This window comes from Pelobates fuscus, chromosome 1 (genome assembly GCF_036172605.1).
Source record: "Pelobates fuscus isolate aPelFus1 chromosome 1, aPelFus1.pri, whole genome shotgun sequence".
NCBI lineage: Eukaryota > Metazoa > Chordata > Amphibia > Anura > Pelobatidae > Pelobates > Pelobates fuscus.
The window spans coordinates 208,522,687-208,544,002 of NC_086317.1; the positions used below are offsets into that span (position 1 = coordinate 208,522,687).

General features: G+C 42.1%; 1 protein-coding gene across 1 annotated transcript in view; it reads right to left on the bottom strand.

The window, feature by feature from the left end:
• Positions 1-9,891, bottom strand: part of XKR8 (XK related 8) — a 36,426-nt gene extending 26,535 nt beyond the window's left edge. The window contains exon 1 of the mRNA XM_063444459.1: positions 8,830-9,891. Coding sequence (XP_063300529.1) covers positions 8,830-9,842 — 1,013 coding nt within the window. The 5' untranslated portion in view covers positions 9,843-9,891. The remainder of the gene's footprint in view (positions 1-8,829) is intronic.
• Positions 9,892-21,316: the final 11,425 nt, after the last annotated feature.

The window sequence follows — 21,316 nt, forward strand, 5'->3', positions numbered from 1 at the left end:
TGTGTGTGGGGATAGGGGTACTGTGTGTGGGGGGTAGGGGTGCTGTGGGGAGTAGGGGTACTGTGTGTGGGGGTAGGGGTACTGTGTGTGGGGTTGTAGGGGTAAAGGTGTTTAAAAAAAAAATAACACAGCATGGGGATCCTGTTTTTGGTCCACACCTAGGGTTTACAGCAGGCTTCCCCAAACTCCGGCCCTCCGGATGTTGCTGAACTATCCATGATTCTATGAATAAAATAGATAGGCTTAGAATCATGGGAGTTGTAGTTCAGCAAAATCTGGAGGGCCAGAGTTTAGGGAAGCCCGGTTTACAGTAACAATACAAGTACCATAAACACTACAGCAAGCTGTAGTGTTTGTGGTGTTAGGCATGCCCTGGTGTAAAGTATACTTTAACCCCTTAATGCCGTCCCGCATTAAAAGGGCTTTAAAGCCGTTGCGGCGGCATGGAACGCCGTTGCATGGAACGCCGTAACGGCTTTCAGCCCCAGGAGGAGAGTTGTACTCACCTCCGCCGCGATCCTCTTCTGGGGGGCTGCCTGACAGCCCAGGCAGCCCCCTTCCGGCAAATGAGGCCCCCGGGGGCCATGTGATCGCTCTCAAAGAGCGATCACATGGCCCCCTATAGCTGGCTATGGATCTGCCAGCAGGGGGACTGTCTAAAATATCAGACAGTACCCCTGCTGGTGGGAAAGTGAAAAAAAAAAAATTAAACAAGTGTAAAAATAAATTAAATATATTTTTATATATATATATAATATGCATATATATTATATATATAATATATATACATATTATATATATGTAACGTCATACAAAGTGTATGTTAATATTAATATAAGTATATATATTAATATTAAAATACACTTAGAATGACATTACATATATATAATATGTATATATATTATATATATAATAGATGTACTTATATATATTATATATAAATACGTATAATTAAAATAATAAATAAAGAAAATAATAAAATAAATAAATAAAATATTGAAACAAAATTTAATATAAATTATATATGCATATGTAATTTCATTCTAACTGTATTTTGTTATTAACCCGTTAAGGACTGGACTGTTTTTGCGATGTTGTACATTTGCGACCAGGCCTCTTTTTACACTTTTGTGGTGTTTGTGTTTAGCTGTAATTTTCCGCTCTCTCATTTAATGTTCCTATACAAATTATATATTGTTTTTTTCAGGACAAAAAAGGCTTTCTTTACATACCATTATTTATATAATCTCATGTAATTTAATTTTAAAAAACAAACAAATATGATGAAAAATGTAAAAAAAAATACATGTTTTTTTTTACTTTTACTTGAAAAATCTTTTACTCATCTACAAAAGTGAATAAAAAAAAACTGCTACATAGATTTAAAATGTTGTCCTTAGTTTTAAAATACCCAGTGTTTACATGCTTTTTTGCTTTTTTTGCAAGTTATAGGGTTATAGGTACAAGTAGGATATTGCGGTTTCAAAACATATATATTTTCAAATTTATCAATAGTGACATTGTAACACTATTATCTGTCAAAAGTCTCTGAATAACACCCCACATGTACATATTTTTTTTTAAAGTAGACAACCCAGGGTATTCAATATAGGGTATGTCCAGTCTTTTTTAGTAGCCACCTAGTCGCAAACACTGGCCAAAGTTAGCGTTTAGTAAAAAACTAAATTGAACGCAAATTTTGGCCAGTGTTTGTGACTAAGTGGCTACCCAATTTGCAATACCTGGGGTTGTCTTCTTTTGCAAATGGTATGCCATCATGGGGTAATTCTCATTCCTGGGCTACCATACGCTCTCAAAGGCAATGTAACCAACCTGGCCATTTTCAATGTAAAAATATTTGACCCATATATTTGACCCTGTAACTTTCAAAAACGCTATAAAATCTGTTATACTTGGGAGACTTTCCTGAACACAAATATTAGTGTTTCAAAACAGGAAAACATATCACAACAATTATATCATCAGTAAAAGTGCTGTTTGTGTGTGAAAAATGCGGAAAAAAGTCACTTTCACTGAAAATATCATCGCTGTGATAGGTTTTACTGTTTTGAATCACTAATATTTGTGTTCAGCGAAGTCTCCCGAGTAAAACGGTAGCCCCCATGTACAGGTTTTAGGGTGTCATAGAAAGTTACAAGGTAAAATACAGTGCTAGCAAATTAAAGGACCACTCTAGTGCCAGGAAAACATACTCGTTTTCCTGGCACTAGAGTACCCTGAGGGTGCCCCCACCCTCAGGGACCCCCTCCCGCCGGGCTCTGGAGAGAGGAAGGGGTTAAACTTACCTCTTTTTCCAGCGCCGGGCGGGGAGCTTTCCTCCTCCTCTCCATCTTGATCGCGACGTCATCGGCTGAATGCGCATGCGCGACAGGAGCCGCGCTCGCATTCAGCCGGTCGCATAGGAAAGCATTTACAATGCTTTCCTATGGACGCTTGCGTGCTCTCACTGTGATTTTCACAGTGAGAAGCACGCAAGCGCCTCTAGCGGCTGTCAATGAGACAGCCACTAGAGGATTTAGAGGCTGGATTAACCCTCATTATAAACATAGCAGTTTCTCTGAAACTGCTATGTTTATAAAAAAAAGGGTTAATCCTAGAGGTACCTGGCACCCAGACCACTTCATTAAGCTGAAGTCGTCTGGGTGCCTAGAGTGGTCCTTTAAATTCTCTTGAATTTCAGCCTGGGTTGGCAGGCAGGTCCCTCAAATTGCAATTAATAAAATTACTTAATTATGTAAAAATATTACATAAATATGCACGTAGAATTTAAATATATATGCATATTTATATATTTGAAGTCTTATGTATGTCTTATGTATATTTCGTATTATTTTTATTTATTTATATATACATAGATAGATATACAATTTCATTCTAAGTGTATTTTGATATAAATATATATATATTTTAATATCAAAATACAGTTAGAATAAAATTTCATTTAGATATGTAATTTTTTTTAAAAAAATTATTATTATTTTTAATTTTTTTAATTTAATTTAATTTACTTATGATTTGTATTTTATAATAATATATATATACAATATATATAGTTATTATATATATTATATATATATACGTGTGTAATTTAATTATAAGTGTATTTTTATATTAATACAGGGAGTGCAGAATTATTAGGCAAATTAGTATTTTGACCACATCATCCTCTTTATGCATGTTGTCTTACTCCAAGCTGTATAGGCTCGAAAGCCTACTACCAATTAAGCATATTAGGTGATGTGCATCTCTGTAATGAGAAGGGGTGTGGTCTAATGACATCAACACCCTATATCAGGTGTGCATAATTATTAGGCAACTTCCTTTCCTTTGGCAAAATGGGTCAAAAGAAGGACTTGACAGGCTCAGAAAAGTCAAAAATAGTGAGATATCTTGCAGAGGGATGCAGCACTCTTAAAATTGCAAAGCTTCTGAAGCGTGATCATCGAACAATCAAGCGTTTCATTCAAAATAGTCAACAGGGTCGCAAGAAGCGTGTGGAGAAACCAAGGCGCAAAATAACTGCCCATGAACTGAGAAAAGTCAAGCGTGCAGCTGCCAAGATGCCACTTGCCACCAGTTTGGCCATATTTCAGAGCTGCAACATCACTGGAGTGCCCAAAAGCACAAGGTGTGCAATACTCAGAGACATGGCCAAGGTAAGAAAGGCTGAGAGACGACCACCACTGAACAAGACACACAAGCTGAAACGTCAAGACTGGGCCAAGAAATATCTCAAGACTGATTTTTCTAAGGTTTTATTGGACTGATGAAATGAGAGTAAGTCTTGATGGGCCAGATGGATGGGCCCGTGGCTGGATTGGTAAAGGGCAGAGAGCTCCAGTCCGACTCAGACGCCAGCAAGGTGGAGGTGGAGTACTGGTTTGGGCTGGTATCATCAAAGATGAGCTTGTGGGGCCTTTTCGGGTTGAGGATGGAGTCAAGCTCAACTCCCAGTCCTACTGCCAGTTTCTGGAAGACACCTTCTTCAAGCAGTGGTACAGGAAGAAGTCTGCATCCTTCAAGAAAAACATGATTTTCATGCAGGACAATGCTCCATCACACGCGTCCAAGAACTCCACAGCGTGGCTGGCAAGAAAGGGTATAAAAGAAGAAAATCTAATGACATGGCCTCCTTGTTCACCTGATCTGAACCCCATTGAGAACCTGTGGTCCATCATCAAATGTGAGATTTACAAGGAGGGAAAACAGTACACCTCTCTGAACAGTGTCTGGGAGGCTGTGGTTGCTGCTGCACGCAATGTTGATGGTGAACAGATCAAAACACTGACAGAATCCATGGATGGCAGGCTTTTGAGTGTCCTTGCAAAGAAAGGTGGCTATATTGGTCACTGATTTGTTTTTGTTATGTTTTTGAATGTCAGAAATGTATATTTGTGAATGTTGAGATGTTATATTGGTTTCACTGGTAAAAATAAATAATTGAAATGGGTATATATTTGTTTTTTGTTAAGTTGCCTAATAATTATGCACAGTAATAGTCACCTGCACACACAGATATCCCCCTAAAATAGCTATAACTCAAAACAAACTAAAAACTACTTCCAAAAATATTCAGCTTTGATATTAATGAGTTTTTTGGGTTCATTGAGAACATGGTTGTTGTTCAATAATAAAATTAATCCTCAAAAATACAACTTGCCTAATAATTCTGCACTCCCTGTATATGTTCATATTAATATAAAAATACACTTAGCATGACATTATATATATATGATATATAGACATATATTATATAATATATGTCTATATATCATATATATATATACACACACATATATAATAATTCTTATTTTTATTAACATTAACTTTATTTATTTTTTCTGATTTTACACTAGCAGGGAGACTGCCTGTCAGCACAGGCAGTCCCCCTGCAGGCAGACAGATGGACACCTATTGTGGCCATGTGATCGCCCTGTTGAGCAATCACATGGCCCCAGGGGTCCTAATCCGCCATGGGGAGACTGTCTGGGCTGCAGGCAGTCTCCCCACACCGGGAGCACCGCCGATTGCCGAGGGGGGAACGACGGCAATCGGGTAAGTACAATGCACCGTTAGGACGGTTCAGGACCGCATTTTTGCATTGCCGACCGATGACGGTCCTGAACCGTCCTCGGTCGCTAAGGGGTTAATATATATATATCGGTAACAAAATACACTTAGAATGACATTCTATATATATCTATCTATATATAAAATACAAATAACCGCAAATATATATATATAGATAAATACATATAATTACATAAAAGATTACATTAGTATAAACGTAGAATTTAAATACCTATAAATGCATATATATTAAAATTCTACGTGTATATTTGAATAATCTTTTAACATAATTATGTCATTTGATTAATTAAAATTTGATTGACATGCCTGACAACACAGGGAGAAAGTGCAGATAATTGAATTCGCAAGCACTATATTTGACCCTGTAACTCTCCATGACACCATAAAACCTGTACATAGCGGGTACTGTTTTACTCGGGAGACTTCGCTGAACTCAAATATTAGTGTTTCAAACTGGTAAATTGTATTACAACGATGATATTTTAAGTAAAAGTGACGTTTTTCGCATTTTTTACAAACAAACGGCACTTTTATGGTCTATATTATTGTTGTAATATGTTTTACTGTTTTAAAACACTAATATTTGTGTTTAGTGAAGTCTCCCGAGAATAACAGTACCCCCCATGTACAGGTTTTATGGTGTTTTGGAAAGTTAGAGTGTCACATATAAGGCTTGCATTTCCTTTTTTTCACATTGAAATTTGCCAGATTGGTTATGTTGCCTTTGAGAGCGTATTGTAGCCCAGGAATGAGAATTACCCCCATGATGGCATACCATTTGCAAAAGTAGACAACCCGAGGTATTGCAAGTGGGGTATGTCCAGTCTTTCTTAGTAGCCACTTAGTCACAAACACTGGCCAAATATTCGTTTTTTGCTTTTTTCACACAAAAACAAATATGAACGCTAACTTTGGCCAATGTTTGTGACTAAGTGGCTACTAAAACAGACTAAACATACCCCACTTTCAATACCTTGGCTTGTCTACTTTTTCAAATGCTATGCCATTATGGGGGTAATTCTCATTCCTGGGCTACCACACCGTCTCAAAGGTAACATTACTAATCTGGAAAATTTCAATTTGAAAATGGAATGTTCTATATTTGACCCTGTAACTTTCCAAAACAACATAAAACCTGTTAATGGGGGCTACTGTTGTACTCGTGCGACTTCGCTGATTACAAATATGTGCATTTTTTTGCAGTAAAACCGTATTATGACAGTATTATGACATTCACAGTTAAAATGTCAGACGGAAATGCAAATGTAAAAAAAAAATCTTATTTTCTCACATTTTTTTTAATTTTATTCATAATAAATTATGTTCCATATATGAATAGTTAATGATAAATTAAAGCCCTGTTTCTCCTGAACAAAATGATATATAAGAGGTGTGGGTGCATATAATTTGAAAGAGGGGAACTACGGGTGAACAGACATATAGCGCAAATTCCAGTTTTTGTTTCCGTTTTGTTTTGATCAGAACGTGCACTATTGACTCCGTCCTGAAGGGTTTAATACACAAATAAATAGTGACTATGCATAATAATACTACTAATAAAAATAATAATATCACTTCAAAATATTTAGACTCATACTGTGAATTTTTATTAACCCCTTAGCGACCAAGGACGGTTCAGGACATTTTTGCATTGCCGACCGATGACGGTCCTGAACCGTCCTAACGGTGCAATGTACTTACCCGATTGCCGTCGTTCCCCCGGCGGCAATCGGTGGTGCTCCCGGTGTGGGGAGACTGCCTGCAGCCCAGACAGTCTCCCCATGGCGGATTAGGACCCCTGGGGCCATGTGATCGCTCAACAGGGCGACCACATGGTCACAATAGGTGTCCATCTGTCTGCCTGCAGGGGGACTGTCTGTGCTGACAGGCAGTCTCCCTGCTAGTGTAAAAACAGAAAAAATAAATAAAGGTACATGTTAATAAAAATAAAAATTATTATATATGTGTGTATATATATGATATATAGACATATATTATATTTATATAATATATGTCTATATATCATATATATAATATCATACTAAGTGTATTTTTATATTAATATGTACATATATTAATATAAAAATACACTTACAATTAAATTACACACGTATATATAATATATATAATAACTATATATATTCTATATATATATATATTATTATAAAATACAAATAATAAGTAAATTAAATTAAAAAAATTAAAACTAATAATAACAATTTAAAAAAATTACATATCTATATGACATTTTATTCTAACTGTATTTTGATATTAAAATATATATATTTATATCAAAATACACTTAGAATGAAATTGTATATATATCTATGTATATATAAATAAAAATAATACGAAATATACATATGTCCATATACAAAATTACATAAATAATTATATGAATATACACGTAGACTTCAAATATACAAATATGCATATATATTTAAATTCTACGTGCATATTTATGTAATATTTTTACATAATTAAGTAATTTTATTAATTGCAATTTGAGGGACCTGCCTGCCAACCCAGGCCGAAATTCCAGAGAATTTAATTTGCTAGCACTGTATTTTACCCTGTAACTTTCTATGACACCCTAAAACCTGTACATGGGGGGTACCGTTTTACTCAGGATACTTCACTGAACACAAATATTAGTAATTCAAAACAGTAAAACCTATCACAGCGATGATATTGTCAGTGAAAGTGACTTTGTTTCGCATTTTTCACACACAAACAGCACTTTTACTGATGATATAATTGTTGTGTTCAAGAAAGTCTCCCGAGTATAACAGTACCCCCCATGTACAGATTTTATAGCGTTTTTGAAAGTTACAGGGTTAAAAAAAAGGGGGTCAAATATTTTTCCATTGAAAATGACCAGGTTGGTTACGTTGCCTTTGAGAGCGTATGGTAGCCCAGGAATGAGAATTACCCCCATGATGGCATACCATTTGCAAATGAAGACAACAAAATGTATTGTAAATGGGGTATGTCCAGTCTTTTTTAGTAGCCACTTAGTCACAAACACTGGCCAAAATTAGCGTTCATTTTAGTTTTTTCACACAGAAAACAAATATGAACGCTAACTTTGGCCAGTGTTTGCGACTAGGTGGCTACTAAAAAAGACTGGACATACCCTATATTAAATACCCTGGTTTGTCTACTTTAAAAAAAATATGTACATGTGGGGTGTTATTCAGAGACTTTTGACAGATAATAGTGTTACAATGTCACTATTGATAAATTTGAAAATATATATGTTTTGAAATCGCAATATCCTACTTGTACCTATAACCCTATAACTTGCAAAAAAAAAAAGCAAAAAAGCATGTAAACACTGGGTATTTTAAAACTCAGGACAATATTTTTAATCTATTTAGCAGTTTTTTTTATTCGCTTTTGTAGATGAGTAAAAGATTTTTCAAGTAAAAGTCAAAAAAACATGTATTTTTTTAAATTTTTCATCATATTTGTTTGTTTTTTTAAATTAAATTACATGAGATTATATAAATAATGGTGTGTAAAGAAAGCATTTTTTGTCCTGAAAAAAACAATATATAATTTGTATAGGAACAGTAAATGAGAGCGCGGAAAATTACAGCTAAACACAAACACCACAAAAGTGTAAAAAGAGGCCTGGTCGCAAATGTACAACATCGCAAAAACTGTCCAGTCCTTAAGGGGTTAAATTCCAAACCAATCTTCATATAAACATACCTCAAAGGATAACCTAGCTGAAGAATGTGCAAGATAGTAGCCAATGAATGGCAGTATAAGGGTCGCGAAGTATAAAAGTTGTCCAGGCGGCTGGTGAGCAGGGAGTTTTGTATTTCGCTATTTCCTTGACTGATTTCATTACGATAAATATCTCTCCAGGCTGACTGGTCTTCAGGGCATTGTGGAACCGCCTGCTGCCCAGGCCATTCAACCTTATATGCTTCTGCAGGGAGCCAGGGCTGTGCATCTGGGCAATCTGGGGTGGGCAGCATGGCACCATTCCTACTGTCAGGAGACGCACTTTGTGGGGTATGCAGCATGGCAAAATTCTCTCTGTCAGGACACTCACTGTCTGGGATATCCAGAATGGAACCATCCCCTCTGTCAGGACACTCACTGTCTGGGATATCCAGAATGGAACCATCCCCTCTGTCAGGACACTCACTGTCTGGGATATCCAGAATGGAACCATCCCCTCTGTCAGGACACTCACTGTCTGGGATATCCAGCATGCCACCATCCCCTCTGCCTGGGGTGGGCACTGTATCCGGAGTGTGATCACCCATGTCACCCCCCGCAGCAGCACTGTCCACCAGGGCTGGGGCTTGAAATCCATTCAGTCCGTTAATTACCCTGGAGTCCCCGGTCTTGTTACTGGCACCCCCCTCTGTCCCCTGTCCTGGGGGGCTGTTGTAGGGCTGCAGTTCCAAGCAGCACTTTCCATGCGGGGTGCCATTCTCGCCATGCTCACCCCTGTCCTCCTGGCCGCCCTGCCTGCATTTAAGGCGATCCTGTCGGTCTACCCATAACCAGCCCCAGCTGAGGAACTGCAATGCCACGGAGGACAATCCGTAGAAGGAGAGTTGCAGGGCGGCCCAGGCCAGGTCCCCGGCTCTGTAATACTGCACCGCCGCCCACACGTCCAAGCCCAAGTCCACCAGGAAGGTCAGGGTACCGCCTAGCGCGATGATCAGGTCCAGGAAGCGGTAACGAGAGGGCAAACAGTTTAGCATCTCGAGCCCGAGTCACCCCGGAGGGGGCACCGAGCAGGGTGACAGCCTGGGGGCGGGAAGGGGGGGGGGGGAGGAGGCATTGCTTATTGGAGAACTGTGACCCTGTCAGCAGGAGCTGGGGTGTAATGCCCCTCCTATGTTTGGGAAACTGAGCGCTCCTTCACTACTTCTAATGTTATTAATGTCTGATTGTAATATGAATAGATCACCGTTACAGTATTCTTTATTTTTTTTGAGGGAGTGGGGTATTTGCATATTGGCCTGAGGAAAAGGAAATGAGGTGAGAAGGCATTTTTTTTAGCTTCTGGTTTTTGTATATTTATTTTTTTGCAAAACAGTCATGATGGAATTTATAAAATGTTACTTTGGCAATGCACCATCATTTTAGAAATATTTGTTCATTTGATTTAAAAATATGTGTCAATGTCAAATGCAGTCTTTTAAATCTGTATCCGGTTATTAGTATTGAAAAGCTAGAAAAGTTACTTATGGATACCTGGTAGGAACAAAAAAAAAAAAAAGGAGGTCAGGGTATCAGACATTTTCAAAATTCTAAGTTTACTGTGAGAAGCAGGGCTCAGTTTAGGAGTTAATAACGAACGTTGCTACCTAGGAACCTTCAGGTCTCTGGCATTAGTAGTGGATGCAGGGAGTGGTGCCTGTTGGACCTCAGTTAAGATGTCAAACCAATCAAAAATGTATTGACACCCATAGGCGTGCGCAGCCTATTGTATAAGTGTGTGTGTAAGGGCGCTGTGTGTGTGAGGGCGATGTGTGTAACGGTGCTGTGTGTTTAAGGAGCACTGTGTGTGTAAGAGCGCTGTGTGTGTAAGGGCGCTGTGTGTGTGTGTGTGAGGGCGCTGTGTGTGTGTGTAAGGGTGCTGTTAGTGTGTATATGTGAGGGTGCTGTTAGTGTGTGTAAGGGTGATGTGTGTGTAAGGGTGCTGTTAGTGTGTATGTGTAAGGGGGATGTGTGTGTGAGGGTGCAGTTTGTGTGCTGTATGTGGGTGCTGTGTGTGTGTGCTGTATGTTTGGGGGATTGTGTGTATTGTGTGGGGGGCCGTTTGGTAAATATCCCCCCTCCCTTCTTACCTTATGTAGGGAGGGGGGACCTTGCTGCTGCTGCCTTCCCTGGTGGTCCAGTGGAGGTGGGGGCAGATTTCTTAATATCCCCCCTCCCTTCTTACATTATGCCTGGGAGGGGGGATCATTTCTGCTGCTGCCTTCCCTGGTGGTCCAGTGGAGGTGGGGGCAGATTTCTTAATATCCCCCCTCCCTTCTTACATTATGCCTGGGAGGGGGGATCATTTCTGCTGCTGCCTTCCCTGGTGGTCCAGTGGAGAGTGAACTCTAGCCTTGCAGGCTAGAGTTCACTCTCGCGAGATCTGAGCGTTGCCGCGGTAACCGCGGCAACGCTCAGAATCCCGCGAGAGGACCCGGCGGAGCTGCTGGCAAGAGCTCCCCGGGTCCTCTCCTGCCTCCCTCCCTGCCTGTGGGTCGGTGGGGAGGGAGGCTTAGAGCAGAGCCGACGCTCGGATATCGCCGGCTCTGCAAGAGCCGACAGGGGAGATCCCGAGATCTCCCCTGCCAGTCTAACTCCAGAGGCGTGCCGCGGGGATTAGGGTGTGCCCAGGCCTATGTTGACACCCCTTTATTAGTAACACCTCCTCTCCCCATCCTGTCTCGTTTGAAGTCCTGAAGGCTCTATCCTATCTCTTCTTCTGTTTTCTCTCTATACTGCCTCTCTTGACAAATGTATTAATTCCCTTGGATTCCACTACCACCTGTATGCTGATGACAGCCAGATATACCTCTCCTTCCACAATCTCTCTTGCTCCACTTCACTCTCACATTCAAACGTTTCCACTTTCCCACCTTTTCACCTGGTTGCTATCCCCATGCTACCTTTCCTATTGTATTTTTATATCCCAACTATTTGAGGTTGTAAGCTCGTTAAAGCAGGGTCCTCAGCAACCTATTGTTCCTGTCAAAGTTTGCTCTGACCGGAGCTCGCGAGACACATGGTCTGCAGCTCTGTACACTGGAGAGCTGCAAACCTGAGGTGTTCTCCTCCCGGGCAGACAGACTGTATGATACCACGGACCACCAGGGAGCCCTCACTGGCTGGACCACCAGGGAATTAAATACTTGAAAAAAGGTACTAACACCCCAAACCTCCACAAACAGTCACCCACTCACACTGTGCTGTCACCCCCCACACTATACTGTCATTGTTTTTTATCTGTAACTTTATTTGGTAAATTGTTTTTTAAAAGCTTTTTTGCTTAACATTTTCATTTTTGTTTTCAATAACCCCTTGACACCAGCATTTATATATACACGAATGCCAGGCTCTGCACCCATAACCCAAAATTCTGTATAAACAATTAGCATAATTGCAAAATACATTTGTTTATTGCAAATTAATTTTCTTTGCAAATTATGCTACATTTACAGCCAGAGAGCTCACAATGCAGAGGCACAGGTAGCCGTGACACTACAAGCTTCTGAACAATGAATACAGAAACTAGCTCTATGTAACCAAGCCTGCCTTTCAATACGACTGCTCTTTATACACACGCAGAATGCAACCCCTATTTTTCTTTTACTTTAAGTATTTGAGTTTTGTCTAAGGCCTCACAAAGTCTAGAGCAGCCCCTGCCCACTGGGATATTTCCCAGTGAATTGCAGTATCTGAAGCTTAACAGAAACAAGATGCCCCTGTAGAGGGTTGCCAGCGACCGCCAGGTGAGATGAGACAGTGATTATAACATACAACAGTTGTCATTACTGGGAGTGGAGTTGGTGGAAAGAGTTTGTAGTGGATTATCAAAGTGTTGCAAAGATTTAACCCCTTAGTGACCGCGGACGTATCAGGTACGTCAGACAAAAAAAGTCTGTTAACGACCTCGGACGTACCTGATATGTTAGCTGCAAATTTGAGCGCTGGAACCGATCGTGATCGCTTCTAGATGCTCTAACGGTATTTCAGTGATGCCTCAATGTCGATGTCGAGGCATCCTGCAATACCTCTCCTGACTGCCGGGCCCACCGGGTTGCCCCACGTGGCGCACGGCAGTGAGGCACAGCATCGGAAGCCATCAGGCAGGCTTCCAATGCTCTGCCTGTCTGCTGAGTACCTAATACGTCCGAGGTATTCCTAATAACTGCTGCGTATCAAAATACACTTAGAATGAAATGATATATATATCTATGTATATATAAATAAATAAAAATAATATGAAATATACATAATTACATAAATAATTTCATAAATTTACACGTAGACTTCAAATATATAAATATGTATATATATAATTCAATTCTACGTGCATATTTATGTAAAATGTTTACATAATTAAGTAATTTTATTGATTGCAATTTGGGAGACCTGCCTGACAACCCAGGCCGAAAGTCCAGAAAATTTAATTTGCCCGCACTATATTTAACCCTAGGCATGTGCATGGGAAAATTTTTCGGTTCGGCTCGGCATTCCGAAATTAAGGACTTCGGCACTTCGACACTTCGGAACTTCGGCTCTTCGAAACTTCGCGCACTTCAGAACTTCGTACCTTCGTAATTTCGGAACTTCGGCACTTCGGAATTTCGGTAACTTTGGCACTTCGGCAACTTCGGTACTTCGACACTTCTGAATTTCGGAACTTCGGAACTTAGAGAAGATTCTAGCATGTGCCCTGAAACATTTTGAACAGATATGCAACAGTCTGCATGCACTGAATCTACATGTGCCAACATTGAAATTGTTGCAAATCTGAGATTCGCCAAAAAAGATAATGGGACGACCCAATTTGTCTCTGGTAGTTCTTTCCATTCTACCAGAGGTGCTAGGGACTGGAGCATAAGAGTGATCATCCGCTGTATTGGGACAAAAGTTTGTTGTGTGGGTAGTAGAAGAGAAGGATGCACAAGCTGGTGTCTTAAGACCTGCAAAGTGTAGCGGTACTTACCCTCTCCAGGGGCCGGCCGGGGTCCTCTCTTCTCGCCGCGCGCGGTCCTGCTCCTGCACGAGCCGCGCGCGGCTCAGCCAACGATAAGATCAGTCAGGCGGGCAGTGACCGCGAGAAGCGGTCACGTGTCCCGCCCGACACTAAGAGCGCGCCGCGCGTCTCGGGCGCGCTCTTAAAGGGACAGTGGGAGACTAAATTAGAATCAGTCTCCCATTGGCCCCTGTCATGCCACGTTCCCCATACACTCAAGTTTTGGGGGCGTGGATATGACAGGGGCCAATCAAAGTGAACATTAGGGTATTTATACTCACCTGTTTCCTTTGCTCCTTGCCCTATCGTGGTTTCTGTCCAGTTCCCTTTAGTGCTTGTATCGTTCAGTTGTTTTTTTGGTGCTTGACCTTGGCTTTGTTCCTGACTCCGCTCTCTCTTTATCCTTGCTTGCTTATCCGCTGTTTTGTCCTCTGTGTACCAGTCCTCGGCTTGTTCTACGTTACGCTGTCTCTCAGTTCCCTTGACCTCGGCTTGTTCTAGACTCTGTCTTTCTTATACTCGTCCAAGTCCGGCCATTCTAAGGTCCGGTAAGACGAACCCTGGTTTCTTGTCTCTTGACTATCTGAACTATTCCTGCGTGTTGGGGTATATTACCGTGACATTACGATAGGGCCATGGACCCCGCAGGTTTAGGACAACAGATGGCCACTCATGAGGCTAGATTCGCAGAACAGGATCACCGTATGGATCAAATGGCTCAAGCCATCCAGACACTGTTATCCAGATCAGCTCCGGTACCTGTACCTGCGCCTCCTGTAAACCCTATACCAGACACAGCTAATATGCCTAATGCTTCAGCACATCTAACCCCGCCACCTAGGTATGGAGGGGACGCTAAGACATGTAGGGGATTCCTTAATCAAGTGGAATTCCACTTTGAAATGTACCCACGTTCATTTCCCACTGATAGATCTAAGGTGGGTTTTCTTATGCACCAGCTTACGGATAAGGCACTAGAATGGGCAAATCCTATTTGGGAGGCTAATGGGCCTATGGTACACGACTTCAATAGCTTCCTCACAGCGTTTCGTAGAACATTTGACACGACTAAAAGGTCAAAAAATGCCGCCAGGGCATTAATGAGAATAAAGCAAGGATCTAAATCTGTAGCCGATTATGCTATTCAGTTCCGTACCCTTGCCTCACAGGTAGATTGGACTAATAATGGGCTTACTACTGCGTTTATGGAAGGTCTGTCTGAAACTATGTTGGATGAGGTAGCAGCTAAGGACCTCCCTGTACCCCTGGAGGACCTGATTGACTATCTTATCGATATAGATAACAGGATCCGTGACAGGTTATATACCAGGTCCAGAAATAGACGTTTTGTTCCCGTTAACTCACCTAGAGCTGAGACTCCCGAGGGATCTAAAGGGTCAGAGGAGGAACCTATGCAGTTAGGGGTTGCCAAACTTACTGACGCTGAAAAACTTTATAGGAGAAAGGAGGGACTTTGCCTTTATTGTGGTAGGAGGGGTCATATGAGACAAGAATGTCCCGTGCGTCCGGGAAACTATCGCACCTAAGACCGTATAGAGGACTGGCCTTGGGTGTGACATCACAGTCCTCACATTTGCCTCTTAATAAATTACTTCTCCCTGTTTCCCTGCACCTTGGTAGTAACTGCATAGTAGGGAATATACTAGCCCTGGTTGATTCCGGAGCTGCCGAAAACTTTATTGATTCCAGTTTTGTCAAGGAGAATAACATACCCACCAGAGAGAAGGAGACACCCTTGGCCGTTGAGGCCATAGATGGTAGACCATTATGCTCTCCAGTTATCACACATGAAACTGTTCCACTACATATGTCTACAGGGGTGTTACACTCTGAGACCATTCGGTTTCAGATCATTACTTCTCCTTCCTCTCACCTCGTGTTAGGGTATCCTTGGTTGCGTACTCATAATCCCACCATTGATTGGGAGTCAGGACAAATAGTTTCTTGGAGTGATTCTTGCCAAGAGTCTTGTATTGTTAAAATCACCCCTTTGAATTCTACTAATATTCCTCCCGTGCCTACGGTCATACCCCCTCAGTACCTGTCTCTTAAATCTGTTTTTGATAAAAGGGAGGCTGAAAAATTGCCACCTCACAGGCCTTACGACTGTGCTATTAATTTACTACCTGGTACGATGCCTCCCAAAGGGAGAATATATCCTTTATCTCCTCAGGAGAATCTGGTTATGGAGGAATATATTAAGGAATCTTTAGAGAAGGGATTTATAAGAAGATCCTCTTCCCCGGCAGGGGCTGGTTTCTTCTTTGTATCTAAGAAAGATGGCGAATTAAGGCCTTGTATTGACTATAGGGGCCTAAATAAAATCACCGTCAAAAATGCGTACCCCATACCTTTGATCACAGAACTATTTGATAGGCTTAAACAGGCCACAGTTTTTACTAAATTGGACCTTAGGGGTGCTTACAATCTCATACGTATCAAAAAGGATCACGAATGGAAGACCGCCTTCAATACCAGGAGTGGCCACTACGAATATACTGTGATGCCCTTTGGCCTTTGTAACGCCCCAGCAGTTTTTCAAGAATTTATTAATGATGTCCTACGTCAATATATACATACATTCGTTATAGTATACTTGGACGACATATTAATTTATTCTACTGATTTACAGACTCACCACATGCATGTTAAATTAGTGTTGAGAACTCTTCTGGTTAACGGTCTCTATTGCAAACTCGAAAAATGTTCATTTGATCAATCTGAAGTCCAATTCTTGGGTTATATAATCTCTGCCAAGGGTTTTCGTATGGATCCCAAGAAACTGTCTGCCATTATGGAATGGCCTCTACCTCAGGGTTTGAAAGCCATTCAGCGTTTTCTGGGGTTCTCAAATTATTATAGGCGTTTTATTAAAGGGTTTTCTGCCATTGTAGCACCTATAACCAGAATGACCAAGAAGGATGGTAATACTCATGTCTGGAAACCAGAAGCACTCGAGGCCTTTGAATTCCTGAAGGCTTCATTTGCCTCTGCTCCTATTTTACAGCATCCTGTCCCTTCACTGCCCTTTATTCTTGAAGTTGATGCTTCTGAGATAGGGGTAGGTGCTATCTTGTCTCAAAGAGATTCACCTGAAAAGCCGTTACACCCTTGTGGCTTCTTTTCCAGACAGATGTCCAAAGCAGAGAAGAATTATGATGTAGGCAATCGTGAACTCCTTGCTATCATTTTGGCGCTCAAGGAATGGAGACATCTGCTAGAGGGTACTAGGGATCCCATCCTCATTTTAATAGATCACAAAAACCTCTCCTATCTCAGTGAAGCTAAAAGATTGTCTTCTAGGCAGGCCAGGTGGTCTCTGTTTTTGTCTCGTTTTAATTACATAATCACATACAGACCAGGTGATCGTAATACTAAAGCTGACGCTCTGTCCAGACAATTCGAGACTACTGACAAACTCGAGATCGATGTTACCCCTGTCATTCCGCCTGACAGAATAATAGCTACTACTGTTCTTTCTATTTCGTCTTCCCTCTTACAAGCTATTCAGGCTAAACAAAACTTGGCTCCTGGGGAGAGGCCTGCTGATAAGCTATTCGTTGATATACCGGAGAGACAAGACATCTTGTCATTATATCATGACACTAGAACTGCTGGACACCCTGGTATTTCTAAGACATTCTCAGCAGTTTCTAGATATTTCTGGTGGGCTTCCTTGCGCAAGGACGTCACCGATTACGTTAATGCCTGTAGTACTTGTGCCAGTATGAAGTCCTCCCACAGAGTTCCTTGTGGGTTGTTGCATCCGTTGCCCATACCCGAGAGGCCGTGGTCCAATATATCCATGGATTTTATTGTTGAATTACCTCCCTCTAATGGTAAAACTGTCATCCTGATGATTGTGGATCGTTTTTCTAAGATGGCTCATTTTGTGTCTCTTGTCAAATTGCCATCATCCAAGGAACTTGCCTCTATCTTTGCCAGGGAGGTGTTTCGGTTGCATGGTATTCCCACTTCGATCGTGTCCGATAGGGGTAGCCAGTTTATCTCCAGATTCTGGAGAACGTTTTGTACAGAGATGGGTATCTCCCTCTCGTTTTCTTCCGCTTACCACCCCCAGTCTAATGGAGCTGCTGAACGTGCCAACCAATCTCTAGAGCAGTATCTTCGTTGTTTCGTGTCCCACCATCAGAACAATTGGGCTGACCTTCTTCCTTGGGCTGAGTTTGCTCGTAATAATGCTGCTCATGAATCCTCCGGTAACAGCCCTTTTTACGTTGTTTATGGCCGGCATCCCGTGGTTCTTCCAGCTGCGTTCTCCTTGCAGGGCATGCCAGCTCTGGATGAACATTTGGCTAGTCTACGTAATACTTGGGAGCAGGTTCAGTGTTCTTTGGTGGCTTCCGCTGCTCGCCAGAAGGTTCAGGCAGACAAGCATCGCAGGGCGGCTCCATCCTATGCTGTGGGAGACCGGGTTTGGCTTTCTACTCGCAATATTCGTCTTCGTGTGCCTTCTATGAAGTTGGCCCCTCGTTTTATTGGTCCTTTTCGTATCTTGCATGTGGTTAATCCTGTCTCGTATGCATTGGATCTTCCTAGGAATCTACGCATTCCTAACGTGTTTCATACCTCCTTGTTAAAACCCCTCCTGTGCAACCGTTATACTCGGCATGTCCCTCCTCCTCCTCCGGTTTCTGTGGAGGGCCATGAGGAATTTGAAGTGGCGGCTATAATTGACTCTCGTTTTCTTCGGGGTCGCCTCCAATATCTGGTACATTGGAAGGGCTATGGGTCTGAGGAACGCAGTTGGATTTCCGCTGGCGCTGTTCACGCTCCTCGCCTTGTGCGTTCTTTCCACGCTCGTTTTCCTGCCAGGCCTGCTCCTCCCCGCCCGGTGGGCGTGTCTTCAGGGGGGGGTACTGTAGCGGTACTTACCCTCTCCAGGGGCCGGCCGGGGTCCTCTCTTCTCGCCGCGCGCGGTCCTGCTCCTGCACGAGCCGCGCGCGGCTCAGCCAACGATAAGATCAGTCAGGCGGGCAGTGACCGCGAGAAGCGGTCACGTGTCCCGCCCGACACTAAGAGCGCGCCGCGTGTCTCGGGCACGCTCTTAAAGGGACAGTGGGAGACTAAATTAGAATCAGTCTCCCATTGGCCCCTGTCATGCCACGTTCCCCATACACTCACGTTTTGGGGGCGTGGATATGACAGGGGCCAATCAAAGTGAACATTAGGGTATTTATACTCACCTGTTTCCTTTGCTCCTTGCCCTATCGTGGTTTCTGTCCAGTTCCCTTTAGTGCTTGTATCGTTCAGTTGGTTTTTTGGTGCTTGACCTTGGCTTTGTTCCTGACTCCGCTCTCTCTTTATCCTTGCTTGCTTATCCGCTGTTTTGTCCTCTGTGTACCAGTCCTCGGCTTGTTCTACGTTACGCTGTCTCTCAGTTCCCTTGACCTCGGCTTGTTCTAGACTCTGTCTTTCTTATACTCGTCCTAGTCCGGCCATTCTAAGGTCCGGTAAGACGAACCCTGGTTTCTTGTCTCTTGACTATCTGAACTATTCCTGCGTGTTGGGGTATATTACCGTGACACAAAGTGTCTGTAGAATATCTCGGTATCCAGTTTGCTCCAGTTGGTTCTGTTCCCGAATTGGGAGAGAGCGCCAGGTACTTTGGCTGAAAAAGACCTATGGTAGTCATAAAACACTGTACCACCATATTTGTTGCCTAGGTCTCCAGCTTGTGCGTGTATAGATCTGATGTGGATTAATTTAGAAATAAACAAATATATTTAAATGTCTAAATTAATCCACATCAACTTGGCGCCCAACGTGGGGCATCGGGCTATGTCCGGCCGGTGAGCCGTCCTAAGGAAGACAAGGGTGGACGGAGGAATCCAGGGGGAAGGAAAGGAGATTGATCACCTCCAGGCACACTAAGGTTAAGCGTGACGCCCCAGTGAAAGGAAGTTTTGATCCTCATGTGTATATTGATGCCATTGGAGTGCCTAGGGGGGTGCCCAATGAGTTTAAAGCAAGAGATGAAGTTGCTGCAGGATTTGAATCACTTTTTGCCATAGTTACCACAAACAAGAATTTAAATTGGATAAATTACATTTATTATAATCAACAGCGTTTTGTTAATTATACCAGAGACGCCCTCCAGGGATTGGCCGAACAGTTGCAGGCCACATCCCAAATGGCTTTTCAGAATAGAATGGCCCTAGATATGATCTTAGCCGAAAAAGGAGGGGTTTGTAAAATTTTGCCCGACACCATGACATGTTGTACCTATATCCCAGAAAACACAGGCCCTAATGGTAAAGTTACATTAGCCATAGAGAAATTAAATGACCTGTCTGAAGAGTTAAAAAGGAATTCTGGGATAAAAGATCCCTGGGAAAGATGGTTTGGTTGGATGACAGGATGGCAAAAGGCTTTAATGCATATTGGTATGGCTATACTAATTTTTCTTTTTATCTTTGCTCTTCTCTTTTGTTGTATCCTCCCATGTCTGAGAAAATCCCTCATGAAGACTGTTGACCAAGCGGCACCCACTTTCACCCATCTCGAAGTTGATGACCAAGATTTCCAAGACATCAACTCACCCTGTCTGCCGCTGCAAACAATCCCTTTTGTTGATAAAGTGCAGGAATTCTAGGAAGGGACTAGCTTAGGGACAGCATCTGTCAGTGAATGGTAAAGGCCCCGTGTGGAGAAGTGGTGGGTTAGCTGCCATGGGACACCCATGGGTGTGAAGTGTTCGAGAGCCATACTGACGGATGAGTTAGCCTATTAGGGTCAGCTCTAGGGACAGACTTGCACTTTGCATTAACACCTAGCTAGCGGCCACGGGGTTTCTGTGCCTTTGGGTTAACACGTCTTCCTGGTACTAACTTAATAAAGTTTTATCTCTTAGAATCTAACATTTCATAGGGGGGACTGATGTGGGATTATTAAAAATCCTTATTGTACTTGTATTGAATTATTGCACTAACTCCATTTTAACTTTATACTGTGACAATCCTCCATTTTGTCCTCCTAACCTGACTTCTTCAATCCTCCATTTTGTCCTCATAACCTAACTTGTTCATTTTAAAACTACCTTACATGACAGAATTTCCCAGCACATCTAATACAATAGACAAAGACTGTATGTTCTAACAAAGACATGATTAACACAGGAATTGCTGACTTTTCCTTAACTTGCAACATAGTATAATTCGAAGGCCATGAGAACACAGTAGTAATGAAATGTTCTATTCATAAGAGACCTTGCACCTGGCCACAAGGCCTGAGATCACCGACCGTGTAAAATGACGCTCAAGACCCCCTTGTCCCCACCCGTGTCCAGAACAATCCCACCTCTTGGTGGGTGGACACGGGACTAACCACTTAGTTTTTGAGCCAATTAATAATATTGATAGGTGGACACTAATCCCGACACTTAACAATTAATCAAATTAATGATGTTTATTTGCTGATATTCTAATAATCAAT